This window comes from Heteronotia binoei, chromosome 8, assembly GCF_032191835.1.
Source record: "Heteronotia binoei isolate CCM8104 ecotype False Entrance Well chromosome 8, APGP_CSIRO_Hbin_v1, whole genome shotgun sequence".
NCBI lineage: Eukaryota > Metazoa > Chordata > Lepidosauria > Squamata > Gekkonidae > Heteronotia > Heteronotia binoei.
In genome coordinates this window covers 104,854,683-104,882,157 of record NC_083230.1, presented here as the reverse complement: position 1 = coordinate 104,882,157, position 27,475 = coordinate 104,854,683, and the positions used below count along the sequence as shown (strand labels likewise).

The window sequence follows — 27,475 nt, the reverse complement described above, 5'->3', positions numbered from 1 at the left end:
TTTGTGTGCAGGCCCACTTCCTCAAGTACCTAAGTATCTGAGGACGTGAAAGTTCTGGGGTTGCCAGGTCTGACTCAAGAAATATCTGGGGACTTTGGGGGTGGAGCCAGGAGCAAGGGTGTGACAAGCACGATTGAACTCCAAAGGGAGTTTTGGCCGTCACATTTAAAGTAACTATGCACCTTGTAAATGCCTTCCCTCCATTTGGAATAATGAATAGGGGCTCATAGAATTGAACGCCCAGGACCAAGCTTTTTGAAACTTGAGGATGTTTGGGGGAAGAGGCAGTGGATGCTATGCTGAAAATTTGGTGCCTCTACATCAAAAGCAGCTCCCCCAGAGCCCCAAACACCCACAAATCAATTCTCCATTATTCCCTATGGGAATCGGTCTCCATAAGGCATAATGGAGTGCCCAACTAACATTTCCCTCCCCCTCCTTTTCTGATACCTTGAAAACTCAGGGCTTTTTTTGTAGCAGGAACTCATTTGCATATTAGGTTCCACCCACCCAGATGTAGGAAAGGGTTAACACCCAGGGACTCACTAGAGAAGAACCACCCTCCCCCTCTTAACCTTCCTTCACCCAGCAAAAAGGCCTCTGCGCAGGCGCCTCAGCCCTTCGGCGACGCCATCGCGAGCTTGGCTTCCTATTGGCTGAGCTGAGGGAAGCGGGGCGGCCTTTCCATGAGCGAGCGACAGTCCGCGCTGAGGCTGTAGCCGGCGGTGACTTGAACCGGATTCGATCGCGTTGCTTTCGAGGCCGGCCCGAGCGGACGCGTCGCTTCCTCTCCGCTTCTTCTCTTACCAGGGCCGCCGCCTCCGCCGCCCTCCTCTCCTCTCCTCCGCCGCCGCCATGGCGCTTAGCGATGCCGACGTCCAGAAGCAGGTACGGGGCTAGAGTGGGTTCCCCTCGGCCGCAGCCTCTCCCCTCCAGGCGCCTGACTCGCCGCCCCCGTGACTGGCATAGAAACCCTACGCGTCTTTACCCGAGAGCAGCAGAGCCCTCTCTTGCGTTGCATGAGATTGTAGCCCCTGCTGCCCTTGCTGGGCGGTGGAGGGGTGTTCGCGCGACCTTTGTGACAGGATCCGTGTTAAGGAAGGAGGGGAAGGAGACAGGAGCGTCCAGGATTCAAGGGGTGGGTGAGAAAGAGGTTGGGACGAGGTCAGTGGGGGGGGGGGAGGATAATGAAGCAGGATGAGGTTTCCATGGGGATGTCACATTTTTAGGGTCTCCTCCTCCCGAGATTGCAGTTTTAACTTAAGACTGCCCCCCCAAAGAGATGGCAGTTTTAAGTTAAGACTGGCGCCTCCTCCCCACCCCCGAGGTCCCAGTTTTAAATTAAGACTGACCCCTGGTTCCTCAAGAGTTTTAAGTTTGACATGAGCAAGGTAACTAGGAAAGGGAAGGAAGATGGAGGCAGATATAAATACGGGAAGGAAAAAAGGGCTAGGCGGATGCAGCTCGATTCTGTGCATTGTTAACCTTGAAACAAAGATCCTAGTAGTTTCAGAGGGGAGCCTCCGTCTGCAGTAGAACAGCTAGGTCAGAGCTTTCTCTGGGGAAGGGAGCTTTGACTCTCGAAAGCTTATTCCACCCCCACCCCCCCAATCTTGCTGGTCTCTAAGGTACTACTGGACTCAAATCTGAGAATTCTTGTAGTTGCACTTAGGTTTTCCAGGGAGTGCTGGACTTAGTCCTGTGGGGTTTGCTTCTGGGTAAGCATACCCAAGGTTAGAGTGTAGTGGGCATAACCCTTTGTTGGTATCCAGAGAAGTGTGCATGCACACAGACGCTTATACGCACAAATAAACCTTGCTGATCTTAAAGGTGCCCCTGGCCCCGAACTTTGTTCTGTTGCTTCGGACCAACATGGCTGCCCACCCAGATCTGTCTTTGTTGGGAAGTCAGTGTCCCCGTGTTATGTGTAAGAACATAAGACTTGTTAATATGAGAGAGAGAGGTTTTGTAATTGTACAAGACCCATAACCCATTTTGATGGATGTTTTTCTTAGGGCTTTCTTCTAAGGAAGCATAGATTGGATGGGGAGGAAATAATAACAATGAGATGCATTCACCTTATATTGGGCCACATTGCAGAAATCTTTGAATGAATGTGGAAGGCCAACCCCTTTACAGGTCTTTGCATGCAACCACTGATCTGCTCTAGATATCTCATAATGTACTGAAGAAAAGAACACTGCTTGACCACCAGAATTTGGGTATAAGAGGGTGTTGGTTAAAAGACTTAAATATCCCAACTGATGTGACCTTGAGCATGTGCCCCTGGGGCAAAGGGTTTCTTAGCCATGAAAATGACTAAGAAAATACCCAAAGGTAGAATAGGTATGTAAGATCACAGCCTCAAATTGATTTCAACCTTGGAATAATTGCTATCCTCTGTTTTTATATCCCCAAGCATTAATGTATACATGGTGTTCAAAACATGTTGTTAAGGAGCCAAGCCTTTCATAAGAAGAAGAGTGATGGGCAATGTTCCCTCTAAGCTGCAGAGTCTAGTAGTCTAGTGAGCAAAAATTCTACTTTGTGAGCTACTGGCATTAAAGTTGTGAGCTCCTGCATAAATGTGTGTGCTCTGGGGATCATCCTTCCTGAGCTAAGAAAAAAATGTGTGAGCTGTAGGCTATCTGTGAGCTAGCTCACACTAACTCAGCTTAGAGGGAACACTGGTGGTGGGCAAGACAGTTTGACTGAAGCAGAGATGTTTTAGGTTATGTTTTAGATTGTATGTTTTATAGAATGTTGTTAGCCGCCCTGAGCCTGCCAAGGTGGGGGAGGGCGGGATATAAATGAAATTAATAAAATAAAATTAAAATAAAAATTAGGTTACATGATAATTTGTCAGAATGATAGGACAGAGAATGGCTCAATTTTTCAGTGCTTCTTGGGCAGCATATAAATTAGAGAGTAAAAAAAATTACTATGATATTAGAGACCATAAGATTTTCGTTATTCCCGTATCTCCTCTTTTTAATGTTCATGTTTTCATTGAGTTGTAGTTAAATAATCTTATTGGATTTTAGCACCAGGTCGTTTCCAGTCTGAGCAAACTGTGCAGATATATATTTGTTTGTTCAGAATATTTCTTGCCACTTCTTGAGAGTCGTGTCTCGTTTTTGTTTCTGCTTTTGTTCTTTTGATTGGTGGGCATAGATGCATCATTGGGTGCAGTTGTCAAGTTGCACCATAAACAGTGAGGCCGTAATGGTAGACTACAATAGGAGACTGGAAGCTAAAAAGACACAGCATGCTGCTTGAACAGTCAGTACTGGTCAGCCACTGAGAGAGGCTCTACAGCCTCTCCTCCACTTGTAGAGTTCTGCTCAGGCTTGGTGCCTTTCAGTAAGAGGTGTTTTATCTCTACATTACATGATGTTGACCATAAGCAGAGAGTTTAAGGAGATACAGGTGGGCAGAGCAGTCATATTTGGTCTTCAGTGTGTGAAATGAGAAAAAGACTTAAAACCAGTGTTCACCCTAAGCTGAGTTAAGAACATAAGAGAAGCCATGTTGGATCAGGCCAATGGCCCATCCAGTCCAATGCTCTGTGTCACACAGTGGCCAAAAAACCTAAGTGCCATCAAGAGGTTCACCAGTGGGGCTAGAAGCCCTTCCACTGTGCCCCCCCCCAAGCACAAGAATACAGAGCATCACTGCTCCAGACAGAGAGTGCCAACAATAAGCTGTGGCTAATAGTCACTGATGGACCTCTGCTCCATATGCTTATCAATTCCCCTCTTGAAGCTGTCTATGCTTGTAGCCACCGCCACCTCCTGTGGCAGTGAATTCCACATGTTAGCGTGAGATTTTTCGCCTCCTGCTCACGCATTTTTGTCTTAGCTCAGGAAGGATGACCCCAGAATACACTAATTTACGCATTAGCTCATAACTTTAATGCCAGTAACTCACAAAGTAGAATTTTTGCTCACAAGACTCCAGAGCTGAGGAGAACATTGCTTAAAACAAGCTGCGTGTTTAAAACATCTGGAAAGCTGATGCTTAATAGATGTAGGAAGGCCGTAAGGGTGCTCATGAATGGAAAGGAAGAACTGGAAAAGTCGATGATTAATGCTCATGCTTGCTGATGAAAATGGGAAATTCTGACTCGAAGCTTATGGGAAACTCTTTTTTTTAATGGAACATTGAGTGTCCTGGCTCTCTGTCTCACTAAGGCTTATCTTGGCAGCTGCTTCTGATAACATTAGTTTTGACTCCATTAATGTAGTTTATGTTGAGAAGTGACAATAGGAAGGATCCTAAATTTATACAAGAAACCACATTATTGGGTTGCCATTTGGACCAAGTTTCAAAGTATACATATCATAAGAGGAAGAAAAGCACAAATTCCACCAATCACCTGGAATGCATTTTTTTCACTCTCTTTATGAACAAACTTGAAAATTCAGCCCTTGTGATGTGATCCTCTGCATGTTTACTCAGAAGTAAGCCCTACTGTTCTGTGGGACTTGTTCTGAAGTAAGTGTGTATAAGATGGCAGCCATAATGTTGTCCATTGTATATAAAACCTAGCATGACTTGCTTAATAATCCTTTTAGAGGCTTTTCTGCATAAAAGCAACACACAAGTTTCTTTTCTCTCTTTTAAAAAATAATCTGTAAAACAGCATTTCCACTTTGGTTCCAATAAGACTTTCTCGGACGGAGCCTCTGGTTGCAGTGGAAACTTACAACATAAGTGTGTGTTGTGCTCTGGAGCTTGCTCTGTTGACTGTAAATTGTGTCTGCCCCAGCAGAACTGCCCTGAGCTAAACCTGGGATAGAATATTCTGCGGAAGACTGCATTGAGCCAGCCAATGCCAGTAAAGCCATGTTCCCTTGCAGGTGATGGGTGCAGTGTAGATGTTTTATACAAATGAAGCCACCAGAGGTTGAACAGTTTCCTCCATTCGACTGTATGTTTCATGCTGTCATAGAGGGTTTTTTAAAATTCAGCATGAAGAGAATTTGAAAGCAAATCTCACCTGGCATTGCAAGCAGTGTGTTGTATAGTTGCAATGCTGACTGCAGAAGAGAAAAATTTTTCAGTGGCAGCCCCCCAGTTATGGAACAGCCTTTCCAGAAAATGTGCCTGCCTCCCCCCTCGACCTTTAGAAGGCAGCTGAACACTGTTTTGTTCAAGATGGCATTTGATTAATTTCAGTTCCTCTTCCAGCTTGAGTTTTAAATGATCAATTTCATGTTAGCGTTTTTATATATTTTTATTTTTGTCTTTATATTGTAAGGCACCTTAGGTTCTTATAATGTCAAAAGGTGGCTAACATGGCTTTTTTTTTTGAGCAGGAATGCAGAGGAACACAGTTCCGGCTGATTTGGTGCCAGGGGGTGTGGCCTAATATGCAAATGAGTTCCTGTTCATTCACAAAAACCCGGTGTGAACCAATGGCTATGTCAGGGGGTGTGACCTAATATGCAAATAAATTCCTGTTGGGCTTTTTCTACAAAAAATGTCCCTGGTGGCTAATAAATGTTTTAAGTAAAAATAATAATTATTATTATTTGATTTGATTCCATTTCTGTCCCGCCCTTCCTGCGAATGGGCTCAGGGCAGGTTACAGCATTGGTTTTTAAAACAACAATCAAATCATTATAATTATTAACAGGTGGCAATGGAAACTATTGTTTATAATGAAATAAATTAAATTATTAAATGCATAAAATGTTCGTTAGAATGCTTCAGTTGCTGCAAGTAGTACGATGTCCACTGGGGGGAGCTCCTGCACACCTAGGCCTACACTCAGTATAGAACTGGGGATACAGAACTCTAGCAGGGCTCAAGCCCACCTAAATGTGCAGGGGCTGGAGGGCATTATGGGGGCGGTTTTGCCAGGGGAGAATAGCTATCTACTCCAGCACTGAAATAGAGCAGGAATGCTCCACCTGAGACCAGTGTTCCCTTTGTGCTGAGTTAATGTGAGCTAGCTCACAGTTTTTTAGCCTCTGGCTCCCACATTTTTTGTGTTAGCTCAGGAAGGATTGCCCCAGAGCAGTCTAATTTATGCAGTAGCCAAATCACTCACTCACAGTTTTAATGCCAGTAGCTCACTAAGAAGAATTTTTGATCACAAGACTCCACAGCGTAGAGGAAGCATTGTCTGAGACTCACCTGTCTGAATTCTACTTGTCCATCTTGGATGGCTGCCCAGCAGCGCTCTTCTCTTTATTGCCAGGGATTGCAGAAACCGGAAGGTTTCTGAAGGCCTGGTAGCCCGTGCAGGCTGTGGCCATCTTTGCGCACCGCCAGTCGTGCAGCTCTTCTAAAGGTAGAAAGGTAAAGGTAGTCCCCTGTGCAAGCACATCGTTTCCAACTCTGGGGTGACATTGCATCACAACATTTTCATGGCAGACTTTTTAGGGGCCGGTTTGCCATTGCCTTCCCCAGTCATCTACACTTTCCCCCCAGCAAGCTGGGTACTCATTTTACCAACCTCGGAAGGATGGAAGGCTGAGTCAGCCTTGAGCTGGCTACTTGAACCCAGCTTCCACCAGGATCAAACTCAGGGCTTAAGACTGCAGTACTGCAGCGTTACCACTCTGCACCACAGGGCTGCTGTTCAGCTCTTCTGCTTTGGTTCAAATAATACTTCCTCAGAAGGAGTGTCCTGTTGCAAGGGAAACTTACAACTCATAGTGTGTGACTTAATGGGACTTAATGCATTTAATGCATTTTCTATCTTGAGGTTAAGCTGGAGGCTGCCAGGAAGTAGAGCTAAAGTAAGCCACTTAGTTGGTACAGCTGCTTTAATGTAATTTCAGTCCAGAGCCAGATCAAAGCAACAGGAGGGTATACATATTGGGCAGTCCCTCGCTCGTAATTGGATTCAAGTAGTTGCAGTTGGTTGGGAGTTCCTTTTTCTGTCCTTCCAGAAATGCCGTGATGATGATGGGGGATATTGTGCAGTTCAGCAGAAAACTGTTTCTGTGGGAAGTTTCACCTATCTTTGTCTTGCAGATCAAGCACATGATGGCTTTCATTGAACAGGAAGCCAATGAAAAAGCAGAAGAAATAGATGCAAAGGTAAATTAAAAAGTTTTTGTTTCTTCCCTAACGGTAGTGCTCCACAAGAGGCACTGGCTTCTGCAGAAAACTAAAAGCCTGCTCCTTTGGAAGTTGCTCTTCCATTCCCAAAACTTCTTTAAGCCCCATAATAGCTTGATTTCACATCTTGGCAGAGAAACCAAGGATTGGCCCTGTGTTGAAAAGCAACATGCAGCCCGATCCTTGACATTTTTACTCAGAAGTAAATCCCACTGAGTTCAGTGGAACTTGCACTCAGGTAGATGTGCCATGCGGTGGACAGCTGCTATTTAGTTAAAACATTGTGAACTCAGAAGGTTGAAATTAATCCCGCGTCCAAATAGTATTGGCTTGGGTGCTGTGAGCAAATTTAAAGAGTATTAAAACATCAGTTAACTCCCTCTAAATGAAGATCTGGAATGGATTTCTGGTTACACCTAGACTGGAATGGACTTCTGTGTTGTTGCTCAAATGCTACACGAAATTTTCGGTTGGAGCCCTGACCTGGATAGTCCAGGCAAGCTCAATCTCATCGGATCTTGGAACTTGGGAAGCTAAGCAGGGTCGACTCTGGTGAGTACTTGGATGGGAGACCTTGGAATACCAGCAGTCAGGAGGGAGGGGCAGACTTTATTCAGCCCCAATAGGGGTCAGTCACCAGCCATTGATATGACTTCCAGGTGCATACACATTCACACAGCCATGCATGTATAAATACAAAAAAAAATCCAGTTGGAGTAAGCTGAGCAGATCCAGGCCTCAGTTGCCAACAAAGATGCTTTTGCTCTTGAATAAATACAACTGAGCTCAATAGATTGTGAATATGTTTTGCTGTAGTCCATGCTCTATTACAGGGGTGGCCAACAGTAGCTCTCCAGATGTTTTTTACCTACAACTCCAATGGCTGGGGCTGATGGGAGTTGTAGGCAAAAAAAATCTGGAGAGCTACTGTTGGCCACCTCTGCTCTACTAGAACTGTTCCAGCTGTGGCTCCATATAAACTTCTGGTGTGGAGTTTAGACTCTGTGCCAAGCCAAGAGCTGCAGTTATTCCCTGGTCCTCTCAGCCTGTTTCAGACTTTATCCTTTCTTGCAGGCTGAAGAAGAATTCAACATTGAGAAAGGTCGTCTTGTTCAGACACAGAGGCTGAAGATCATGGAGTACTATGAAAAGAAAGAGAAACAAATTGAACAGCAGAAGAAAATGTATGTCATGCAAGATGTCCTAGACTAGCATATTTTAGGTCAGGAGACCCCCCAGCCTTTTTCACCCTGTGGGCACCTTTGGAATTCTGGCACAGCATGGTGGGCACAGTCTGAAAATGGCTGCCAAAGGAGGCAGAGCAAGCCAAAAAATGGCTGTTGCCACAACTTACCTTCCATCACACAGTCCATAATCTTTTTTTGTTTGCTTGCTGGGGGCGTAATAGTATCTTCTGCATCTCGAGTTCTTTTAATTGAGACCATATTATGTGCATTAGATACCTTATTAGAGGAGGAAACCCTCACTGCTTCAGTGTCTTTTCAGAATGTAACCAACAGCCAAATTACTAGAATAACCAACGATACATATTTAAAAAATCAGATTGCTCCATAAAACTTAAACTTCATAAAAATCAAACTACTAATTATCTGTAGCCCGCACTGATAACAGCTTTAGTGACTCAGCACTCCAAGCTAATTTCGACCGCAAGAGCTCACAGAAGTTTGAGATGGAATTCGAAAGCAAACTCCTTGGTGGAATGCTTATACAAGCCCCTGTCTGCAATTCCAGTGCAGCTAAACAAATAAAGAGTGGAATAAAAGAGTAAAAATAATTCTCTTGCGAGGTACTGCTGATCAGTGCTGTTGTCTTGGTGCCATCTCGGAGGAGTCCCATAACTCAGTGAAGATCCTTGTGCTGTGGGGGCAGCTATGCAGTGTTTCTAAAAAACTGCATAGCTTCTGCCCTCTTTCTAAAAACGCTTGGCAGGTGCCAGGAATGGCGTTGGCGGACTCGTGGTGCCCACGGGCACCATGTTGTAGACCCCTGTTCTACTTTCTGATGAAACCTGGTGTTTTAGTGTTAAGGGACTACACTGAAAGGCATTGGTTAAATTTCATGTAGCTTCCAGCATTTGTTTTTTGACTTAAGGGGGTTGGACTAGATGACCCAGGAGGTCCCTTCCAATTCTAGGATTCTAATTTAGTTCCTGTAAATACAGTGAAGATCAAAAATATTAATTTTCTGGAACACACCGAGATCTTCCACAGTGAAATAACAGTGCTTGAAATGACAAAATGTTCTTATGTATAAACAAAATGGCTGAGTCAATGGGTGATGCCAAGAATATGCCCAGTTCATTTTTTTTTAGAAACTTGGAATACGAAACATGTGAAGTCACTTTTAATTCAGATGATGGTGTCCAGACCAATCTGGCTGCATCCTCTAGCTCCTGCAAATGCTGCCATCTTTACTTAGGGCAGGGATAGGGAACCTTTTTTCTGCCAAGGGCCATATGGATATTTATAACATCATTCGTGGGCCATAAAAATTATCAACTTAAAAAACAGTGCTCCGCAGAGGGAGAATGATTCAGGCCAGCAAAATTAATGCAAATAATTGTTTTTCTATTTGAAGTCATGTGGAGAGAGCCTAATCTGGTGCACACACACACACCCACACACCGGCCTCGTCGCCCTAGGCAAATGCATAGGTCCAGGGCTTTTTTGTAGAAAAGCCCAGCAGTGTTCCCTTTAGGTTGAGTTAGTGTGAGCTAGCTCACAGTTGTTTAGCCTCTGGCTCACACATTTTTGTCTCAGCTCAGGGAAAATGGCCCCAGAGCAAGCTAATTTATGTAGCAGCTCATAGCTTTAATGCCAGCTTGAACACACAATAGGAACAACCATGCCAAGCATAAAACGGTAAACAATATTTCATGCACCAATAAACAGCATACAAATATACAGAGAAATAAGCAGTATAAATGAATAACATGTAATACCTCAAAAACACCACCTAAACCACAACTTTTAAAAATGCGGCAAGCATACAACAAGAAACAATATTCAGTGTATCAATTAAAAAGTGTGTAAATATGGAGGAAAATATAACTAGTTTATTGAATTTTAAAACAACCACCAGTTTTAAAACAAGGAGCCAAAAATATTTCTGACCTGTGTTGTATGAGGTGCAAAATAACTTCAGCTGATGATCTACCTAAAATATGCCTCCTTGTAATGGCATGTGTTTTTACTCTTTTATCCTGCTCTTTATTTGTTTAGCTGCACGGAATTGCAGACAGGGGCTTGTATAAGCATTCCACCAAGGAGCTTACTTTCGAATTCCATCTCAAACTTCTGTGAGCTCTCGTGGTCGAAATTAGCTTGGAGTGCTGAGTCACTAAAGCTGTTATCAGTGCTGGCTACAGATAATTAGTAGTTTGATTTTTATGAAGTTTAAGTTTTATGGAGCAGCTCATAAAGTAGAATTTTTGCTCTTAAGACTCCACAGCTTAAAGGGAGTATTGGTTACAACCAAAAGTAAATTGTCTCTTATACAAACACTTTAAGTAAAGATGATAGAGGGTTCAGCTAAGGTAACTTGGCTAGAAGTTCGGACTTAAAATAAGGTCAGGGATCAGATTCTTGCTGAGTCATGCAGCTCACTGAGGGACTATGGCCTACTGGCTGTCTCCAAGCCTATCTGGATTCAAAGGATTTGGGTTGGGTGGGGAAGTCACATATGCCCTTCATGGCTCATGGGAGAAGGATGAGTTACAAACTCTGTTTTTCAAGGATGCAGGCTGTGCTCCCTTCTATGAGAGCCAGGGTGGTGTAGTGGTGAAGAGCAGCAGGCTCTAATCTAGAGAAGCAGGTTGGATTCCCCACTCTGCCTTCACATGCAGCCAGCTAGGTGACCTTGGGTCAGTCATGGAGCTCTCTCAGCTCTGCCTGCTTTACAGGGTGTCTGTTGTGGGGAGACGAGGGGAAGGCAATTGTAAGCTGCTCTGAAACTTCTTTGGGTAGTGAAGAGCGGAGTATAAAAACCAACTCTTCTTCTTCCCCTGACTGAAAGCAAGAAAGCAGATTGTTCAGAAAATATGACATCTCTCAAAGACAGAAACTGAACTAATAATGTAGGATGAGATGAGATGTAAATCAATGAGACTTTAAACGCTTCCCAACGTTTAATGCAGTCCAAAAGACTTCTGGGAAATAAAGGTTTTTAATCTGAACTGGAAGGCCTGTAAAGGTGGTATGAATTTCACCTGTTGGGGAAGGGAGGTGACTGAAAAGCTTTTCTGTGGGTCCCAATCAAGCATAGTTTAGTTAATGTTGTTTCTTATAGGAGGATGCCACTCATGGTGGGTTGATGTGAGTAAAGGCAGACTCCTCTAAGTATTTTAGATCTCATCTGCAACGTTCCCTCTAAACTGCAGAGTCTTGTGAGCAAAAATTCTACTTTGTGAGCTACTGACTGGCCTTAAAGTTGTGAGCTCCTGCATAAATTAGTGTGCTCTGAGGTCATCCTTCCTGAGCTAAGACAAAAATGTGTGAGCTGGAGGCTAAAAATCTGTGAGCTAGCTCATGCTAACTCTGCTTGCAGGGAAGACTGCTCATCTGTATCTGTGGGTGTTCTGGACCTCATTTGCAGGGTTTTAAAGTTCTACTTTGTTCCAGTTAACAAAGACCTAAGTTCAGGTCTCTGAATCCGTTTTATTCCAGCAAAACCAGTTGCAGCTGAAAAAAAAAATTAAGTGGGAAACTACTAGTCTCCTGGGTGTGTCATAATATTTAATTAGGGTTGATGCGTTAGTGGCGTGACTTCCCTCTTCTCAAGAAGCTTCAAGTCAGTGTTGCTCAGAGGACAATTGTGCTTGGTCATTTGGGCAGGTCATAGTGGTGGATTATAGAACAGTCGAGTTAGAATGGATAAAAGGAAGTGCTTCTTCACCCAAAGGGTAATTAACACACAATTCATTGCTACAGGAGGTGATGGCAGCTACATGCATAGCCACTTTCAAGAGGGGATTGGATAAACATATGGAGCAGAGGTCCATCAGTGGCTATTAGCCACAAGGTCTAGATGGAACTCTGTATTCTTGGTGCTTGGGGCGGAGCAACAATGGGAGGGCTTCTAGTGTCCTGGCCCCACTGGTGGACCTCCTGATGGCACCTGGGGTTTTTTTGGGCCACTGTGTGACACAGTGTTGAATTGGATGGGCCATTGACCTGATCCAACATGGCTTCCCTTATGTTCTTAAGAAGCGGAAGGACCTGGAAAGGGAGTGCCTTTGAGAGAGGTCTGCTCACACGAACACAGGAAGCTGCCTTATACTGAATGGCCTGTTGAGGTCGGTATTGCCAACTCAGACTGCCAGCAACTCTCCAGGGTCTTTCTCACTACCCACTACCTGATTATTTTAGCTGGAGATGCTGGGGGTTGAACCTAGTACCTTTCTGCATGCCAAGCAGATGCTGTACCAGTGAGCCACAGCCCCTCCAACCAAAGTGGTGTTTAGAAAGCCTCGGGCATATGGATGAGGAGCATTATAAATAGTATGTGTCTCGCTGTCTAAAGCCTCTTGCTGTGCTCTGATTTTGTTTCTGCCTGTGTACCTTGCAGTCAGATGTCCAATCTGATGAATCAAGCACGGCTGAAGGTCCTCAGAGCAAGAGATGATTTGATTGCCGTAAGTATGTTTCTGTGTAAGAAAATGACTTCGGACTCCGTGCCTGAGCCAAACCATTGTGTGAAATATGCCTTGTATACTTCTATAACTTCCTTTGCAGCCTGTGTGTCATTTGTGGGTGCAGACATTCAGAGAGCACAAGCCACTGAAGCTGTCTCTGTGCTGCTTATTGCTTTCCTTTTGCAGGACTGGGGAAATGTGACCCAGAGAAGGTTGGATCCTTATGATTTTTTCCCCCACTGAGACTTGTGGTTGCCTTCTTGCAGCCAGCAACTGACACACACACAATATAAGTCTCTTTACTTTGTACAGATAGAGGAAGTCGTAGTCTAGGGAAATTCTGAGAAGTAGAGCACAAGGTGTTGATTGGAATATGAAGGCCTGGACTCAGATTCTACTGCTGGACGACAGGGAATTCCTCTTAGTCCATGTGGTGGTTCCCTTGATCTTACCTCTTTTTCTTAATTTGCTTGGTTGTAGTCACCAGCGAGCCTGCAGCAAACGTGGACTATTGCACCCTTCTTAAATCTTCGTTCGCGAAGCCAAACCGAGAGAGAGAGAGTGTGCACACAGGTCCTAGGCTTTCAGTAGTTGGTTACTCTGCTGTGGCTGCTGTCTTCTCCTTTGAAGAACAACATGCCCGTCAGCGAGTTGCCTGAGACGGGCGTCTTCTATCTTGGGCACTCAACTGTGGGATGCTTCCATTTTCAGAGGGAGCAGGAGGTGAAGAGATAGGCCAGCCAGCAAGGAAAGGGAGCCTTCTCCTGCATGCTGTGTTTGCTGTTCCCCAGTCGCTGCCTCTTCAGCTCGCTGCGGCTAGGAAAGAAAGCATCTTGCAGCTGAGCTTGCATATGGGCTCATCTTGGGCAACAGGCTGAGGGATACCTCGTTCCCTACCAGGCAGCCATCGACAGCCACAGAGCAACCAGTGTCTGTAGCAGTAGCATCTGTCGGCCTTGGTCTCTATCACTCTCTTGCGTGTTAAGAGCTCAAGGCACATCCAGGGAGCAGTTTGCGTCTTAATCTGATCTACATCTCTATTCAGCCTCTAGATAATGCCAGCAAGTACTCTGGCCGCAAATCTTATTGCTTGCTGTGTATGCAGGAGAGAGGGATGGAAGGAAGCAGAGTGAACTAATGGTTGCACAATGCAGGCTCTGTTCTCTCCCCGCCCCATGCCCTTTTAGATAAATCACATGCCTCTTATGCACCCACTGCTTCGCTTCCTCTTTCTGAAGCGATGTCCTACAGCTGGATAAAACTGTGTGCGGGGATTGGCTGAACAGTATTCCTTAAGAGATTCAGGTGGGAAGTGTGCATGCACCCGAAAGCTCATGCAGTGAATGAAACTTGGTTGGTGTTAAAGGTGCTACTGGACTCATACTTGGTTCAGTATTCCTTAATGTCTCCTTTTAAATTTCTGCCATATAAATGGGTGTGAGTCACTGCAGGGAATGTGGCATTGTACTAAGGCCAGAATCTGTCTGCTGCCCCTAAATGTTGGTCCCCCCACATCCACCTACAGGTTTTTCTTGTGAGGGGAGGGGGATATGCTATTTCTGTGCAGTGAGTGGAGAGAGATGTGTTCTTGTATGTGGCCCACTCAAACCAGAAGCCCTCACAAAATTCTGCCTATCACGACGAAGGGTGTTCCACTTGTGAAGATATAAAATGAGGTCTTTAATTATACCACCATAGCTGCTTTTCTGAAGCCAGCATGGTGTAGAATTTTAAGAGTGTTGGACTAGTATCTGGGAGACCCAGGTTCAAATCTCATGCTATGGAAGCTCGCTGGCTGACCCTGGGCCAGTGTCACGATGCTGGGCCTAGTGAGGCCTGCAGGCCCCAGGGAAGCCTGCCTAGGAGTTACTGGGAAAAGCCTACATTTCCCAGGATCCCTTCTGTCCCTTTGATTGGGTGGCCACGTTTTGGAGGGAAACTGGTCCAGAGAGGGGTGGTGCCTGGGAGGAGAACATAAAAAGGCCAAACCCAGTCAGGGGCTGTTCTTTCCTTGGAAGGCTGAGCTGGAGGTGTGCTGTAGCCTAGCGACGGAGCGGCGAGGCGACGCAGATAATGGCGGACGCCTGAGGAGATTGCTCCCAACCAACACTCCCTTCTTTCGCTTCCTGCACCCTTCACATGCCTTTTACACACCTGGGCATGGGCAAAAAGATCGCTGGAGGAGCTAAAGCAGCCACCAGAACTTCTTTGAAATCCCGAAAGGTACTTACTTTTACCCCTCTGTGCACCGACGCAACCGACAGCTCCCAGCCTTTAGTGCATCAGAAAATGGCGTCTGAGGCTTCCCCCAGTTCTGCAGAAAGCCCCTTATTAACTTCCCAGACTTTCCATGAAGTGATGGCCCACCTGGAGGAGACTCTGGGAGATAAAATCTCCAAAGCTATCTCTCCTATCCAAGATGAACTCAAAAAAATAAATGAATCTATAACCGCAGTTGCCCAAATGTCTGACTCTTCCTAAGGAATTGTTTTTAAAGGCACAGGTGGCTGTGGAAAATTTGCAACGTTCTGATAACTGGCTTCAAGAAAAGGTTTTTTATTTGGATAATAAACTTAGGGCTTCCAACCTGAAACTTAGAGGGGTGCCAGAACAGGCTGAAGATAACCTAGAATTTTTATTGCAAACTGGCTCGCTTCTGCTCTAAATCTTCAAGATGGTGTCGCCCCTCTTATTGACTCAGCCTATCGCCTGGGCACCCTACAACTGAAATTTAAAGACTTCCCATGTGACATCTTGATTGTGGTCCCGGATTCCAGAACCAGAATCTCAATCTTTCGGAAAGCTCGTTCTGAGGAGGGTCTGCTTTACAATGGAAAGAAAATTTTGGCCTCGGCTGATTTGTCACCAGAAACTTTGGCACACAGAAAATAAATGAAACCACATTTAAATATCCTTGCAGACCACGAGATACGCTTTCGATGGTCTTCTCCTATACAAATTTCTTTGGTTCATCAAGGTCTTCGTCTGACAGCTTCTGACTTTGATTCAGGTTGTGAACTCCTCAAGCAACTGAACATTAACCCTCCTCCAACCTCTGACCTGAATCAAGCCATTCCATCACGTCCATCTAACCTACTTTTTTCTTTCAGGTCAAGAAAACGACATTGAACTATGGGGTTGCATTTATTCTGCCTTGTGCCTATCTCACTTTTTGGTGTAATAACACTGTTTCTAGCTTTTGCATGTGGCTATGCTTACCTTGAAGGGTATGGAGTTGTTAATCTCTCTAATATACTCAGTTAGGGACTGTTGGGAGGTCCCCTCCCTCTGCTTTATACATTTTGGTTAATTCTACACTACTGTAAAGAGTTCTATTGTTTCTAATTAGAGACAATGAACGGCTTAGTTATTTTTGTGTTGTTTTGGGTGATATTGTTAAGGTTTTATAGTTGTAGGGGAGAAGGTTGTCATCTGTTAATGTCTATGGTCGGGCAGGTTCAACTGAGGTATTTTGGACATTCTCGGTGTAGACAACAGTCTCACATTACTGACTTTTACACTAGCTGGTCCATTCGTTTTCTCTACTGGTTTTTACATTATTTTCTACTTTGGTGGAATGGTCTGAGTCACTTTAACAGCTCATTTACTATCTTAAGCATTACTCAGGTTTTGATCCTTTATATTGTTGTCATATTTCTTTTAAGCAAAATAGAAGCAGTCAAAGTAAAAAAAAAATAGAGAGCTTGCAGCAGGGGAAAGGTCCCTCATCCTAGGCAAGGGGTGAGTGTTGGTTATTAGAGTTGGGACCATATAGTTAAAGGTGTCAGGGTTTTTGTTTCTTTACACCAACCTTTACTGTTTTCATATTCCCTTAGCACTAAATCTTTGTCACCCACTTATTATTTGAGCATTGTAAATAAACTATTGTTGTTACACTCCTTGGGTCTCCATGTCTCCTTGGTCACAATTAGGAGGTGTCTATTAATAAGAAAGATATAGGGGCGGTTGGGTGCTCTGGGCCCTCCATACAGACCCTTACCAGAGTGGTGGCAGCCAGTAGAAGGCCCTGCTAGGCCTGGCTGTGTAACAGCCAGTCATACTCTCTCAGTAAAGGTTCTTTACAGGGTTATTGTGATGATAGAATGGAGGAGAGGAGAATGGCATAAGCTACTTTGGGGAGAAAGATACAAATAAATAAAATAAATAATAAGGTAAAGCTTTCATTATTTCCTCCTACAGATGGATCAAAGAGCTATCTCTGAAAATGCTTCTGCTTGCATTCATAAGCTTGGGAGGGTGGAGGGTCACAGGCTGCAACTGACGCTCCCAAAAGCAGTTTAAAAGCTGCCTTAGGAGCCCATCTTGGCTGCAAAGTATGGACAACATTTCATTTTGGAAAGAAGCTGCTAATACAGATGCCTGTGGATTAGGACGTGGGGTGGGGAATTTGAACCAAGACCAAGCCACAAAGGCTTTACTGACCTGGTGATCTTTCTCTTACTCCAGGATTTGCTGAGTGAGGCTAAGCAGAGACTGTCTAAAGTTGTGAAGGACAGCGCCAGGTACCAAATGCTGTTGGATGGGCTGGTTCTACAGGTAAAAAACAATCCAGGCATCCTACCGCTATTTACTATCAAAATATCTTGTTTCCTTGGTCGTGCCCTTGGCTGTGGTTGTAGCTTTCTCGATTCCGTGCAGTCCGTCTTCTTGTTTAAAAGTTTTCTTAATAATTTATCCCAGCTGAATCTCTTACCATGTTCTCAAAATGCAAGGAAGCTGTAGGAGGCCACAGTGTGTAATCCCCAAGCCATGTCATATATCGGTTGCTGTGGCTGTGTTTGCTTTTACATCATTTGCACCTTTTGGAGAGACAGCGTGGCTCAGTGGTAGAGCATCTGCTTTGCATGGAGAAGATTCTAGGTTCAATCTGCAGCATCTTTATGGCCAAGGACCAGGCAGTAGGTCATATACAAGGCCTCTGCCTGAGACCCTGGAGAACCATGGCTGGTCAGAGTAGACGGCCCTGACCTTGGTAGACCAAGGAAAAGAAAAGGTCCCCTGTGCAAGCACCAGTCGTTTCCAACTCTGGGGTGACGTTGCTATCACAACGTTTTCATGGCAGACTTTTTATAGGGTGGTTTGCCATTGCCTTCCCCAGTCATCTACACTTCCCCCCCAGCAAGCTGGGTACTCATTTTACCGACCTCGGAAGGATGGAAGGCTGATTCAACCTCGAGCCGGCTACCTGAAAACTCAGCTTCCACCGGGGATCGAACTCAAGTCGTGAGTAGAGCTTAGGACTGCAGTACTGCAGCTTTAACACTCTGCGCCATGGGGCCCTCTTGTTAGACCAACACATGAAGCTACCTTAACCTAAGGTAGCTTCATGTGTTGTGTCACATGGGTAAGATTTGAGATATGTTTCCTATAAAGATCAGCAAGAGGCCATCCTGAAGTTCTGGAGGCCAAATCTATATTTGGTTAAAGCAGGGACTTTATAGTTGTGACCCCCAGTTCTGTGAACCTAAGAGGCCAACCTTGGTCCTTGTTTTTCTCCTTCAGCAGTGTAAAAACCATTCTCTTCTGGGTACTAAATTTGGTTTCTAATTGAAGTTTTACAGTGGTAGGTTTTAATTACCCTGGTATTATCTACCTAGTGTTTCTTATACGTATGTGTGTGCGTGTATAAATTTGCTATTTCTTATGTTGCACTGAGAGTCAGTGTGGTGTAGTTAAGAGTATTGGACGAGTATATGGGAGACCCAGGTTCAAATCCCCACTCATGCCATGGAAGCTTGCTGGGTGACCTTGGTCCAGTCACCCTCTCTCAATCTGACCTCCCTCACAGGTTTGTTGTGAGGATACAATGAAGGAAGGAGAATGATGTAAGCCACTTTGGGTCCCCAATCATGGGGGAGAAAGGTGAGGGTGCAAATGAAATAAATATCCATTGGGTTAAACATGAATTGAATCCATCCATGCTACTTAAGCCAGTTTGGTGTAGTGGTTGTGCATGGACTCTTATCTGGGAGAACCAGGTTTGATTGCCCACTCCTCCACATACAGCTGCTGGAATGGCCTTGGGTCAGCCATAGCTATCGCAGGAGTTGTCCTTGAAAGGGCAGCTGCTGTGAGAGCCCTCTCAGCCCCACCCACTTCACAGGGTGTCTGTTGTGGGGGAGGAAGATAAAGGAGATTGTGACTGCTATGTGATTCAGAGTACATGGCAGGATATAAATCCAATATCATCATCATCATCTTAAATTTGTAAGCTGTTTTGTCAAAAAGCTCAGCGTGAGATGCAAATTAATGTTTTTCCCCTCTCTCTTCAATGTAGGGATTTTATCAGTTGCTGGAGCCTAGAATGATTGTCCGTTGCCGGAAGCAGGATCTTCCCCTAGTTAAGGTAAGATTTCTCTGGTTCTGGTGAGCATGAAGGTGGTTTCCCTGGCATGCTGAGATCCTAACGCCATAACCCTGACCAGTTACACCTTTCTGAGCTTTAAATGGAACTTAGGAGGGTGTAGCTCTTGTTTAACGATTGTACTGTTAGGATTTTGGATGGTTTTCTGCTAAGCACAACTGAAGACAACTGACCAAAAAGTATATAAACTGTTAAAGCTATCCTGCAAAGAGGTAATGGGCTGCTTGACATGAGGTGATTTAAGCTTCCTGGCAGCTGAAAGATGCATCAGACATCTCAAAATCAGTGGAGTACAACATTATGTCCAGATTTCAGAAGCAGTAATCCCACAGTGTTTGGAGCAGTAATGGCCTATCTGCCGCTTCTCTAAAAACACACACACATCCTAATATCCCTTCGTAGTTTCTCATTCTGGCAGTTTAGAGAGGCTGATACTTAACATATGGATAAGTGTTTTCTTGCAGACTCTGGATAATGTCCCAGGAAGACAGTAACTTGGGTGCACAAATAACCACTGGATCTGGTTGCCTGAGAACTGCTCTCAGACCAGAAAGATGGTGCCTCCAAGTCCCAGACTGACATTGTATCTCCCGGGACAAATGTGGCTGTTTAACATATTGCGCATCCTCAGTTAAAATCAGAAGCCCAAGGTTGCTAACTGCCAACAGTTATCTCTTCCTATGTGCCCATGCGTCTGAACTGGGGAAGTGAGGAAGGCCAGTGATCAGGCCTTTGCTCATGAAGAGGTTTATGGAGTCATTTCTGTCTGAAGTAGTTTTTGTGGGCCCTTCGTTACAATTACTCTGGTTTCTAAAAGTACCCGAGTTGACTGCAGTTATTTGGGGGTATAGGCACTTCTAGGTGGGTCCTTTGTTGGTCTGCAGTAGAGAAGCAAGATAATGTGTCTGGAAACACCTTAAAGAGCAAAAAGATTTCCAGGGTCTGATTTTGTGGGTCAAAATTCCCTTTGTCAGATGTAGGAAGTCGCTTTGCTTGAGCTCAGGGTGGGTTTTTTGTTGTTTTACTTCCATTGCTCAAACTGCATGTTACAAATAGGTTCTTCAGATGAATCGCAGCAAGTCTGGCTGAAATTAATCCCTGGGAGGAGGAATAATGCTCACCTGTGAACAGTTCTCTGTTGTAAAATGCAAACACTTATTGATTTGGGCAAAACAAGGATTTGTGTCCAGCCTCTTGCAAGACAGAGGAGGAAATAATAGCTCATTTGAACTCTGCAAAATCAAAACAGTTAAGTTTCGTTGTTGTTTTTGCTTTAAAGGAAAAAAAACCCTCTGATCATGGGACAGCTCTTTCACGCATGGTTTTGAAATTAAAGGGGATTTTGGGGTGGAGAAGATTTTTCAGTAGCTAGGAAGGCTAGAAAAGTTTTTTGTAGGGTGTTATGTGGACTTCCTTGCAAGGCTGTAGTAACTTCTGTCAAGTTCAGTGGCAGAACTAAATCCCTTTAGTGTTGGATTCGCTAGTTACATGGCCTTATTCTTGGTGGCTCCTCATTGCTATTCAAAGCTTTTTCCAGTCTCTGGCTCCTGTGAAGCTGGGAACTGGCCTGGGAACATTTGAAACATGTTGTAGTGTTGCATTATGAGTAACCACCTGAAAGTACGTCCTTGCTTTTTTCAAAGCTAATGTGTTGATTATATTAGTTTGGGTCTTGGAGTCCTGGTGCATTGCTTATTAGATATCTCATCATAGTGATTTTATCCAGGGCTTTTTTTTTCTAGAAAAAGAGGTCCTGGAACTCTTAAAAAGGGAAACAAAGAAGAAACACAGGGGTGCCCCTCATGAACTTTAAAAATGTTTGTTTCCATGGAGAGGTTTCGAAAGTCCATTCTGCTGCATTCCCCGGGGGGGGGGGGGGGAAGAGCCCTGGCTGTTTCTGCTTGCACCATGTAATCAACTTTGAGTCCGGGTGAGAAAGCGGGACTATAGATACTGAAAATATATAAGATAAACACAAGACGTTAATTTTGTAAACCCGTTACAGAACGCCATCCAGAAGAGCATCCCAATCTACAAAGCTGCTACCAAAAAAGAAGTTGACATTCACATCGACCAGGATACGTTTCTGTCGGAGGACATGTAAGCAAGATGTAAAATATCAGCTCAATTGCAGGGAGTAGACAGCATAGAAATGAATGTTTTAAGAAGAAGACTGCAGATTTATACCCCGCCCTTCTCTCTGAATCAGAGTGGCTTACAATCTCCTATATCTTCTCTCCTCACAACAGACACCCTGTGAAGTAGGTGGGGCTGAGAGAGCTCTCACAGCACCTGCCGTTTCAAGGGTAACTCCTGCGATAGCTATGGCTGACCCAAGGCCATTCCAGCAGCTGCAAGTAGAAGAGTGGAGAATCAAACCCAGTTCTCCCAGATAAGAGTCTGCACACTTAACCACTACACCAAACTGTGGCTTAGAACTGAGCTTGTAGATAGAGACTCAGCACTGGGCATTGTTGGCATTAATGCTGTTTGGTAGGGATTGAAATCCTGAAGATAACCATGCTCCAGGATTTCAGCCTTACTGTGTTTTCCCCCTGTGTTTGGTAGGAATTGGGAGTACATGACACATGGGAGCCCTGACCTGGACAGCCCAGGCTAGCCTGATCTCAGAAGATTGGCAGGGTCGGCCCCGGTTAGCATTCAGATAGGAGACCCCCCTGCCCCCCCAGGGGCGCTATGCAGAGGCAGGCAATGCCAAACCACCTCTGTCTGTTTCTTTCCTTGAAAAACCCTACAGGGTCCGTATAAGTCAGCTGTGACTTGGTGGCAAGAAAACAAAAACAAACCGTGTTAACATGCAGTCGGCAAATATTCTGCTATGCTGTTCATATGTCAGGGAAGCATCAACACCATCGTTAAGTTGTCCAGTTGTAGCTCGCAAAGCTGTTAGCCCAGAAGGTGGTGGCATTTGATGTAGGCAGCATTGGGTAAAGAACTACCGTGAACTGCTGACCTCTTGAAGGTGAGGCCGCAGTTCATACAAAAGGGACTGACAAAACAGAAGATTCATGAAGGGCATGATAGGTTGCGTCTCCTGAAATGTCCCCAACGATTCTTCATTCCCGTGTCCCTCAAAGTGCCATCCTGTCGAAACATCTCCAAATAAAGAGCCAGTTCTTTGATAAATTTAGCAGTCTGGCTACTGTGTGTGTCCGCATGGTGTAAAAGCAGGAAGTGGTAAGTAACAGGTTAGGATTTACCAGCCCTCTCCAGAATTTATAAAAGGGGTAAGAGGATAATGACTTCCTGGTAGGACAAAACTTGGTTGTGTGCATGGTTGTTAACTCAAGTTTAAAGTCCACTAAGTTCACTTAGTAACTAGAGCTTTTTCTTAGGAGTGGTACTTAGGATTTGGCTGTTCTTCAGTGTTCGAGTGCTTGGGAACTCAGGGTTTGTCCCAAATAGAAACCAGATTTCACCATCTAGTGCTTTGGTGCCAGTTTGGTGTAGTGGTTAAATGTGTGGACTCTTATCTGGGAGAACCGGGTTGGATTCCCCACTCCTCCACATATACCTGTTGATATGACCTTGGGTCATCCACAAGTTCTTGCAGAGCTGTTCGTCTCAAGAGCAGTTTCTGTTAGAGCTTTCTCAGCTCCACCTACCTCACAGGCTGTCTGTTGCAGGGAGGGGAAGGGAAAGGAGATTGTAAGTCACTCTGAGTGAAGGGCAGGGTATAAATCCAGTCTCCTCTTCTTGAGAAGGACCCTATACATGATAGCAGACCAGTGAAACCACTTTGTTGGCTTGTGATCTACATTTAGTGAGAACCCTACCCTTGGTTGGTCATACCAAAATTTAATTGAGGCTTACAGCTTCACTGTGTGTATGGTTGGAGGGAGTCCTATGTAGATTTAGAAAAAGGAAAGGTCCTCTGTGCAAGCACCAGTCGTTTCCAACTCTGGGGCGACATTGCTTTCACAATGTTTTCATGGGAGTCTTTTTACGGGGTGGTTTGCCATTGCCTTCCCCAGTCATCTACGCTTCCCCCCAGCAAGCTGGGTACTCATTTTACCGACCTCGGAAGGATGGAAGGCTGAATCAACCTCAAGCCGGCTACCTGAAAACCACGGTTTCCGCCGGGGATCAAACTCAGGTCGTGAGCAGAGTTTAGGACTGCAGAACTGCAGCTTTAACACTCTGCGCCACGGGGCTCTTATGTAGCTTTAATCTAAACTATATGTCATCGCTTCACGTTTTTCCTGGAAAGCCAGTGATCCCCCTGACTCTTCAGAGGATTCAGTTGATTTATTTAAATGCGTATAGTCTGTTTTTCTCCCCTGTGAGGACACAAAGCAGTTCACAGCATCCTTCTCCTCTGCTCCATTTTATCTTCGCACCGATGGTGTGAGGCGGGTTAGGCTGAGAGCAAGAGTGACTAGCCTCGGGTCCCCCACACAGCTTCCATGGCAGAGTAGGGATTTATTAGTATTTGTTTATTTATTATATTCAAACTAGGGCTCACAGTGACTTACAAAATGAAAGGAAACTGTAAAGTTTTTTTAAACATTTAAATTAGCGTTAAAATAATTCAGCATAGAAAAGAAAACGGTATAACATCAGATGGTGGATAGAATTTATATAACCCACCACCCCCTGGGTAATGGGGGATATGAAAGCAGGGGGGAGGTGGGGGGCTATGGGAGTGCCAACCATCACCTTCCTCTACAAAACACCTGGTGGATCATCGCTGCCTCGCAAGCCCAATGGAAAGGTAAAAATTCCCACAGAGCACGGATGTTCTCGGCAGATCGTTCCATCAGGCGGGGGCCAGGGCTGAAACATGGGTCTCCCCAGTGCTCATATTGTAGCAGGAGCTCCTTTGCATATTAGGCCACACCCCTGATGTAGCCAATCCTCCTGGAGCTTAGAGTAGGCCCTGTAAGAAGAGCCCTGTAAGCTCTTGGAGGATTGGCTACATCAGAGGTGTGTAGCCTAATATGCAAAGGAGCTCCTGCTACAAAATGAGCCCTGGGTCTCCCAGATCCAAATTCAGCATTCTAACTACTGCTTAATACTGGATCTCGCTAGGAACCTGTTTTTCTTTAGCTGCCTCTCCCCGCCCACTGATCGCTCTACCCACGTGCCTGTTTTTGTACCAAGAAAGCTGGGTGCTGCAACTCTTTGAAGTCTGAGCATGCCAAGCAGATGTTGGATCATCCAGGACCATGATGCACTGCGGGTGGCAGAAAGTGATGTCAAGCTGCAGCCAGCTCGTGTCAAACCTGAAGGGTTTTCAAGGCAAGGGATGTTCAGAGATGGTTTGCCGTTGCCTGCCTCTGCATAGCAACCCTAGACTTCCTTGGTGGTCTCCCATCCAAGGACTAACTGGCTCTCACCCTGCTTAGCTGCTGAGATCCGACAAGGTCAGGCTAGTCTGGGCCATCCGAAAAACATAAATGCCCCCAAGAACATGGATGTCTGTATGCTAGCGTGGACAGCAGTGATATAGGGACACTACTGTTTATCACCTTTATAAAGCACAGTTCACTGCAGACTAAAAGGCAAGAAGCCCTGAAGAAGAGGCAGGCAGGCTGCACTCTAATGTAGCTCTGTGGTTCTTGCCTATGGCAGCTGACTCTAAATGGATCATTTTTGATGGCAAGCTGTTAACACGATTGTCTTTTCCAGAGCCGGAGGTGTTGAAATCTATAATACTGACAATAAAATAAAAGTGTCTAATACTCTGGAAAGCCGGCTGGATCTGATCGCCCAGCAGGTAAGCTGGGGCAAAGTCTCTGCTTTTTCCTCCCTCTCCCCTGTCGTGGGCATAATGCCCTTTTCTAGGAGCGGCACAATCTCTCTCTCTCTCTAAATGACATGCGCATAATGAGTGCTGAAGCTAGTAAGGAACACAGCTCTGTCTTTTCACCCACCCTAGTCCTTTATTGAGAGTGGAGCGTGTTGTCTTACCAAATGGCCGCATAGTAGAAAGTATAGGCAGTAGTCTATTTTAAGCTGTTGAGAGGTTTGTTTTTATGATCAAGAAGGGTTTTTAATTAACACCTTCTAATATTTTGTTTTGTAAGCTGGTTCCCTTTAGAAGCAGCATATTTTTTTCTAAATTGAGTGTTCTTTGAAATCCTTTGAGGACTAGTAGAAATACGGGGAGGGACTGTGGCTCAGTCGTAGAGCATCTGCTTGGTAAGCAGAAGGTCCCAGGTTCAGTCCCTGGCATCTCCAACTAAAAAGGGACTAGGCAAATAGGCATGAAAAACCGCAGCTTGAGACCTTAGAAAGCTGCTGCCAGTCTGAGTAGACAATACTGACTTCGATGGATCGAGGGTCTGATTCAGTATAAGGCAGCTTCATATGTTCCCATAAATGGGGCCAAACAAGGAATTTTCTGATTAGGGAATGCATGGTTCTCTGGACTGGATTGGGGAGGAAGATTTGGCATGGGAGACTCTGTTCACCGACAGAAGGGTTAAATGTAAGATTTTTGTGGTGTGGCCCTGTTGTGATACTTGCAAAAATCATACTGGAGGATTTAAGTATGTGTGACATGGGTAGATTAAGAGCGAGTGCAGTGCTAGTCTTGAGGAGGATGCTGTTGGAAGCACCTGTTCCATGGCAAGTGATCCTTGCCTCAGATCGTAATACTTAGAAAGGGCTGTAGGTCAGAAGTCCCCCTTAATGACCATTTATCAGTGTTGTGGATAGGGCAGGGCTTTTTTTTGTAGCAGGAACTCCTTTGCATATTAGGCCACACACCCCTGATGTAGCCAATCCTCCAAGAGCTTATAGGGCTTTTCTTACAGGGCCTACTGTAATCTCCAGGAGGATTGGCTACATCAGGGGTGTGTGGCCCAGGGGTGGAATTCTAGCAAGAGCTCCTTTACAAATTAGGCCACACACCCCTGGTGTATACAGTCCTCCAAGAGCTTATGAAATAGAGCTTTGTAAGCTCTCAGAGGATTGACTACGTCAGGGGTGTGTGGCCTAATATGCAAAACAGTTCCTGCCACAAAAAAAAGCCCTGGAATAGGGAGAAGAGTACAAGTGGTAGCCAGTGATCTAGCTCACATCAGCCCCTTGTGACTTGGGGTCTTGGATGGGACCCTTGAGCATTCACCTACGTGTGGTCAAGAAGGTGGATTTGTGCCTGATGTGTTCCTGCCTGCCATCATCCAGGACTTCTCTAACAGCCTCTGACACGGCTCTCTCTTTCTCTTATGACAGATGATGCCGGAGATCCGAACGGCACTCTTCGGTGCCAACACCAACAGGAAATTCCTGGACTAAAATGCTGTGAAGCAGAGTGGAATCTCTTCCACTGCCAGAATAGAGATGTCCTGAGCATCTCTAATAAAACTGCAGGCAATCCCCACCCCCCACCCCCTTAAAATGTACTCAGCGCTCTATACTGTGTTGTCCTGTGTTAAGTTCTTCAGTTAAATTATTTTATTGCATACCAGCTGCGCTTAGCTTGACCAGGAAAGAGGCTGGAAGACCTCTCTTCCCCAGAGCAATGGTGTGTGTGTGACACAAGGACTCCCTACCGCCATTGGCTGGCTTAGTACAAGTGGGAGGGTCAGGGGTCAGATGTTGCTTAAGTCACTCCCTTCCAGGTTTGTCACCAACCCCGCCCCCCCCCCCCCCCCAAATGCTGCTTATCTGCAGTTTCGTCCATACTTGGTTCAAACAGAGCATATATTTCTCTTGGATGGCTGCAACGCGTGGTGACGTGATCAGCTCCAACCTTTTTGTTCTGTATATGTGGCTTCAAAATACATATTATTATATATATAAATATAAAAGGCTAACTCTGTAATTTCTTTGTTAAAATAAAAGAGATGTGTGTTACTTTTTGTTCAGCGTTGCTACAGGACCAAGAAGGGTGCCCAGCAATGTTTACGATTGACCACTGGCTAGCTATGCATGGGGCGGGGGAAGGTATTTTGTGTGCGTTGTGCACCTGTATCGTGGTGACCTCCGGTGACTCCTACTGGGGCATGGAGGATGTTCAGAGAAGTGGTTTGATCTGGCCTGCCTCTGCCTCCCAACTAGCGTTCCTTCTAAGCTGAGTTAGTGTGAGCTAGCTCACAGTATTTTAGCCTCTGGCTCACACATTTTTATCTTAGCTCATGAAAAATGGCCCCAGAGCAAGCTAATTTGTGCAGCAGCTCTCAAAGTAGAATTTCTGCTCACAAGACTCCGCAGTTTAGAGGGAACCAGGGGTGGAATTCTCGCAAAAGCTGCTTTGCATATTAGGCTATACTCTCCTGAGGTAGCCAATCCTCCAAGAGATTATAGTAGGCCCTGTAATTGTTAACTCTTGGAGGATTGGCTACCTCAGGGAAGTGTGGCCTAATATGCAAAGAAGCTTCTGCTAGAAT

At 45.1% G+C, this 27,475-nt stretch overlaps 1 protein-coding gene across 1 annotated transcript; it reads left to right on the top strand.

Moving 5' to 3' along the window:
• The first annotated feature begins 578 nt into the window (after positions 1-578).
• ATP6V1E1 (ATPase H+ transporting V1 subunit E1) lies at positions 579-26,942 on the top strand. Its single transcript, XM_060245789.1, has 9 exons — positions 579-888; positions 6,991-7,056; positions 8,152-8,261; positions 12,664-12,730; positions 17,198-17,287; positions 19,029-19,097; positions 21,121-21,215; positions 24,768-24,855; positions 26,319-26,942. The coding sequence occupies exons 1-9, from the start codon at positions 856-858 to the stop codon at positions 26,379-26,381; spliced, it is 681 nt and encodes a 226-aa protein (XP_060101772.1). The 5' UTR covers positions 579-855; the 3' UTR covers positions 26,382-26,942.
• The last annotated feature ends 533 nt before the right edge of the window (positions 26,943-27,475 follow it).

What these genes read in the sequence shown, in the direction of transcription:
- ATP6V1E1 (XM_060245789.1), top strand. Translation starts at nt 856, where the DNA reads ATGGCGCTTAGCGATGCCGACGTCCAGAAGCAG. An exon ending in CAAGAGATGATTTGATTGCC is followed by an intron (nt 12,731 to 17,197) that starts GTAAGTATGTTT and finishes CTCTTACTCCAG; the next exon opens with GATTTGCTGAGTGAGGCTAA. An exon ending in TGGATGGGCTGGTTCTACAG is followed by an intron (nt 17,288 to 19,028) that starts GTAAAAAACAAT and finishes TCTTCAATGTAG; the next exon opens with GGATTTTATCAGTTGCTGGA.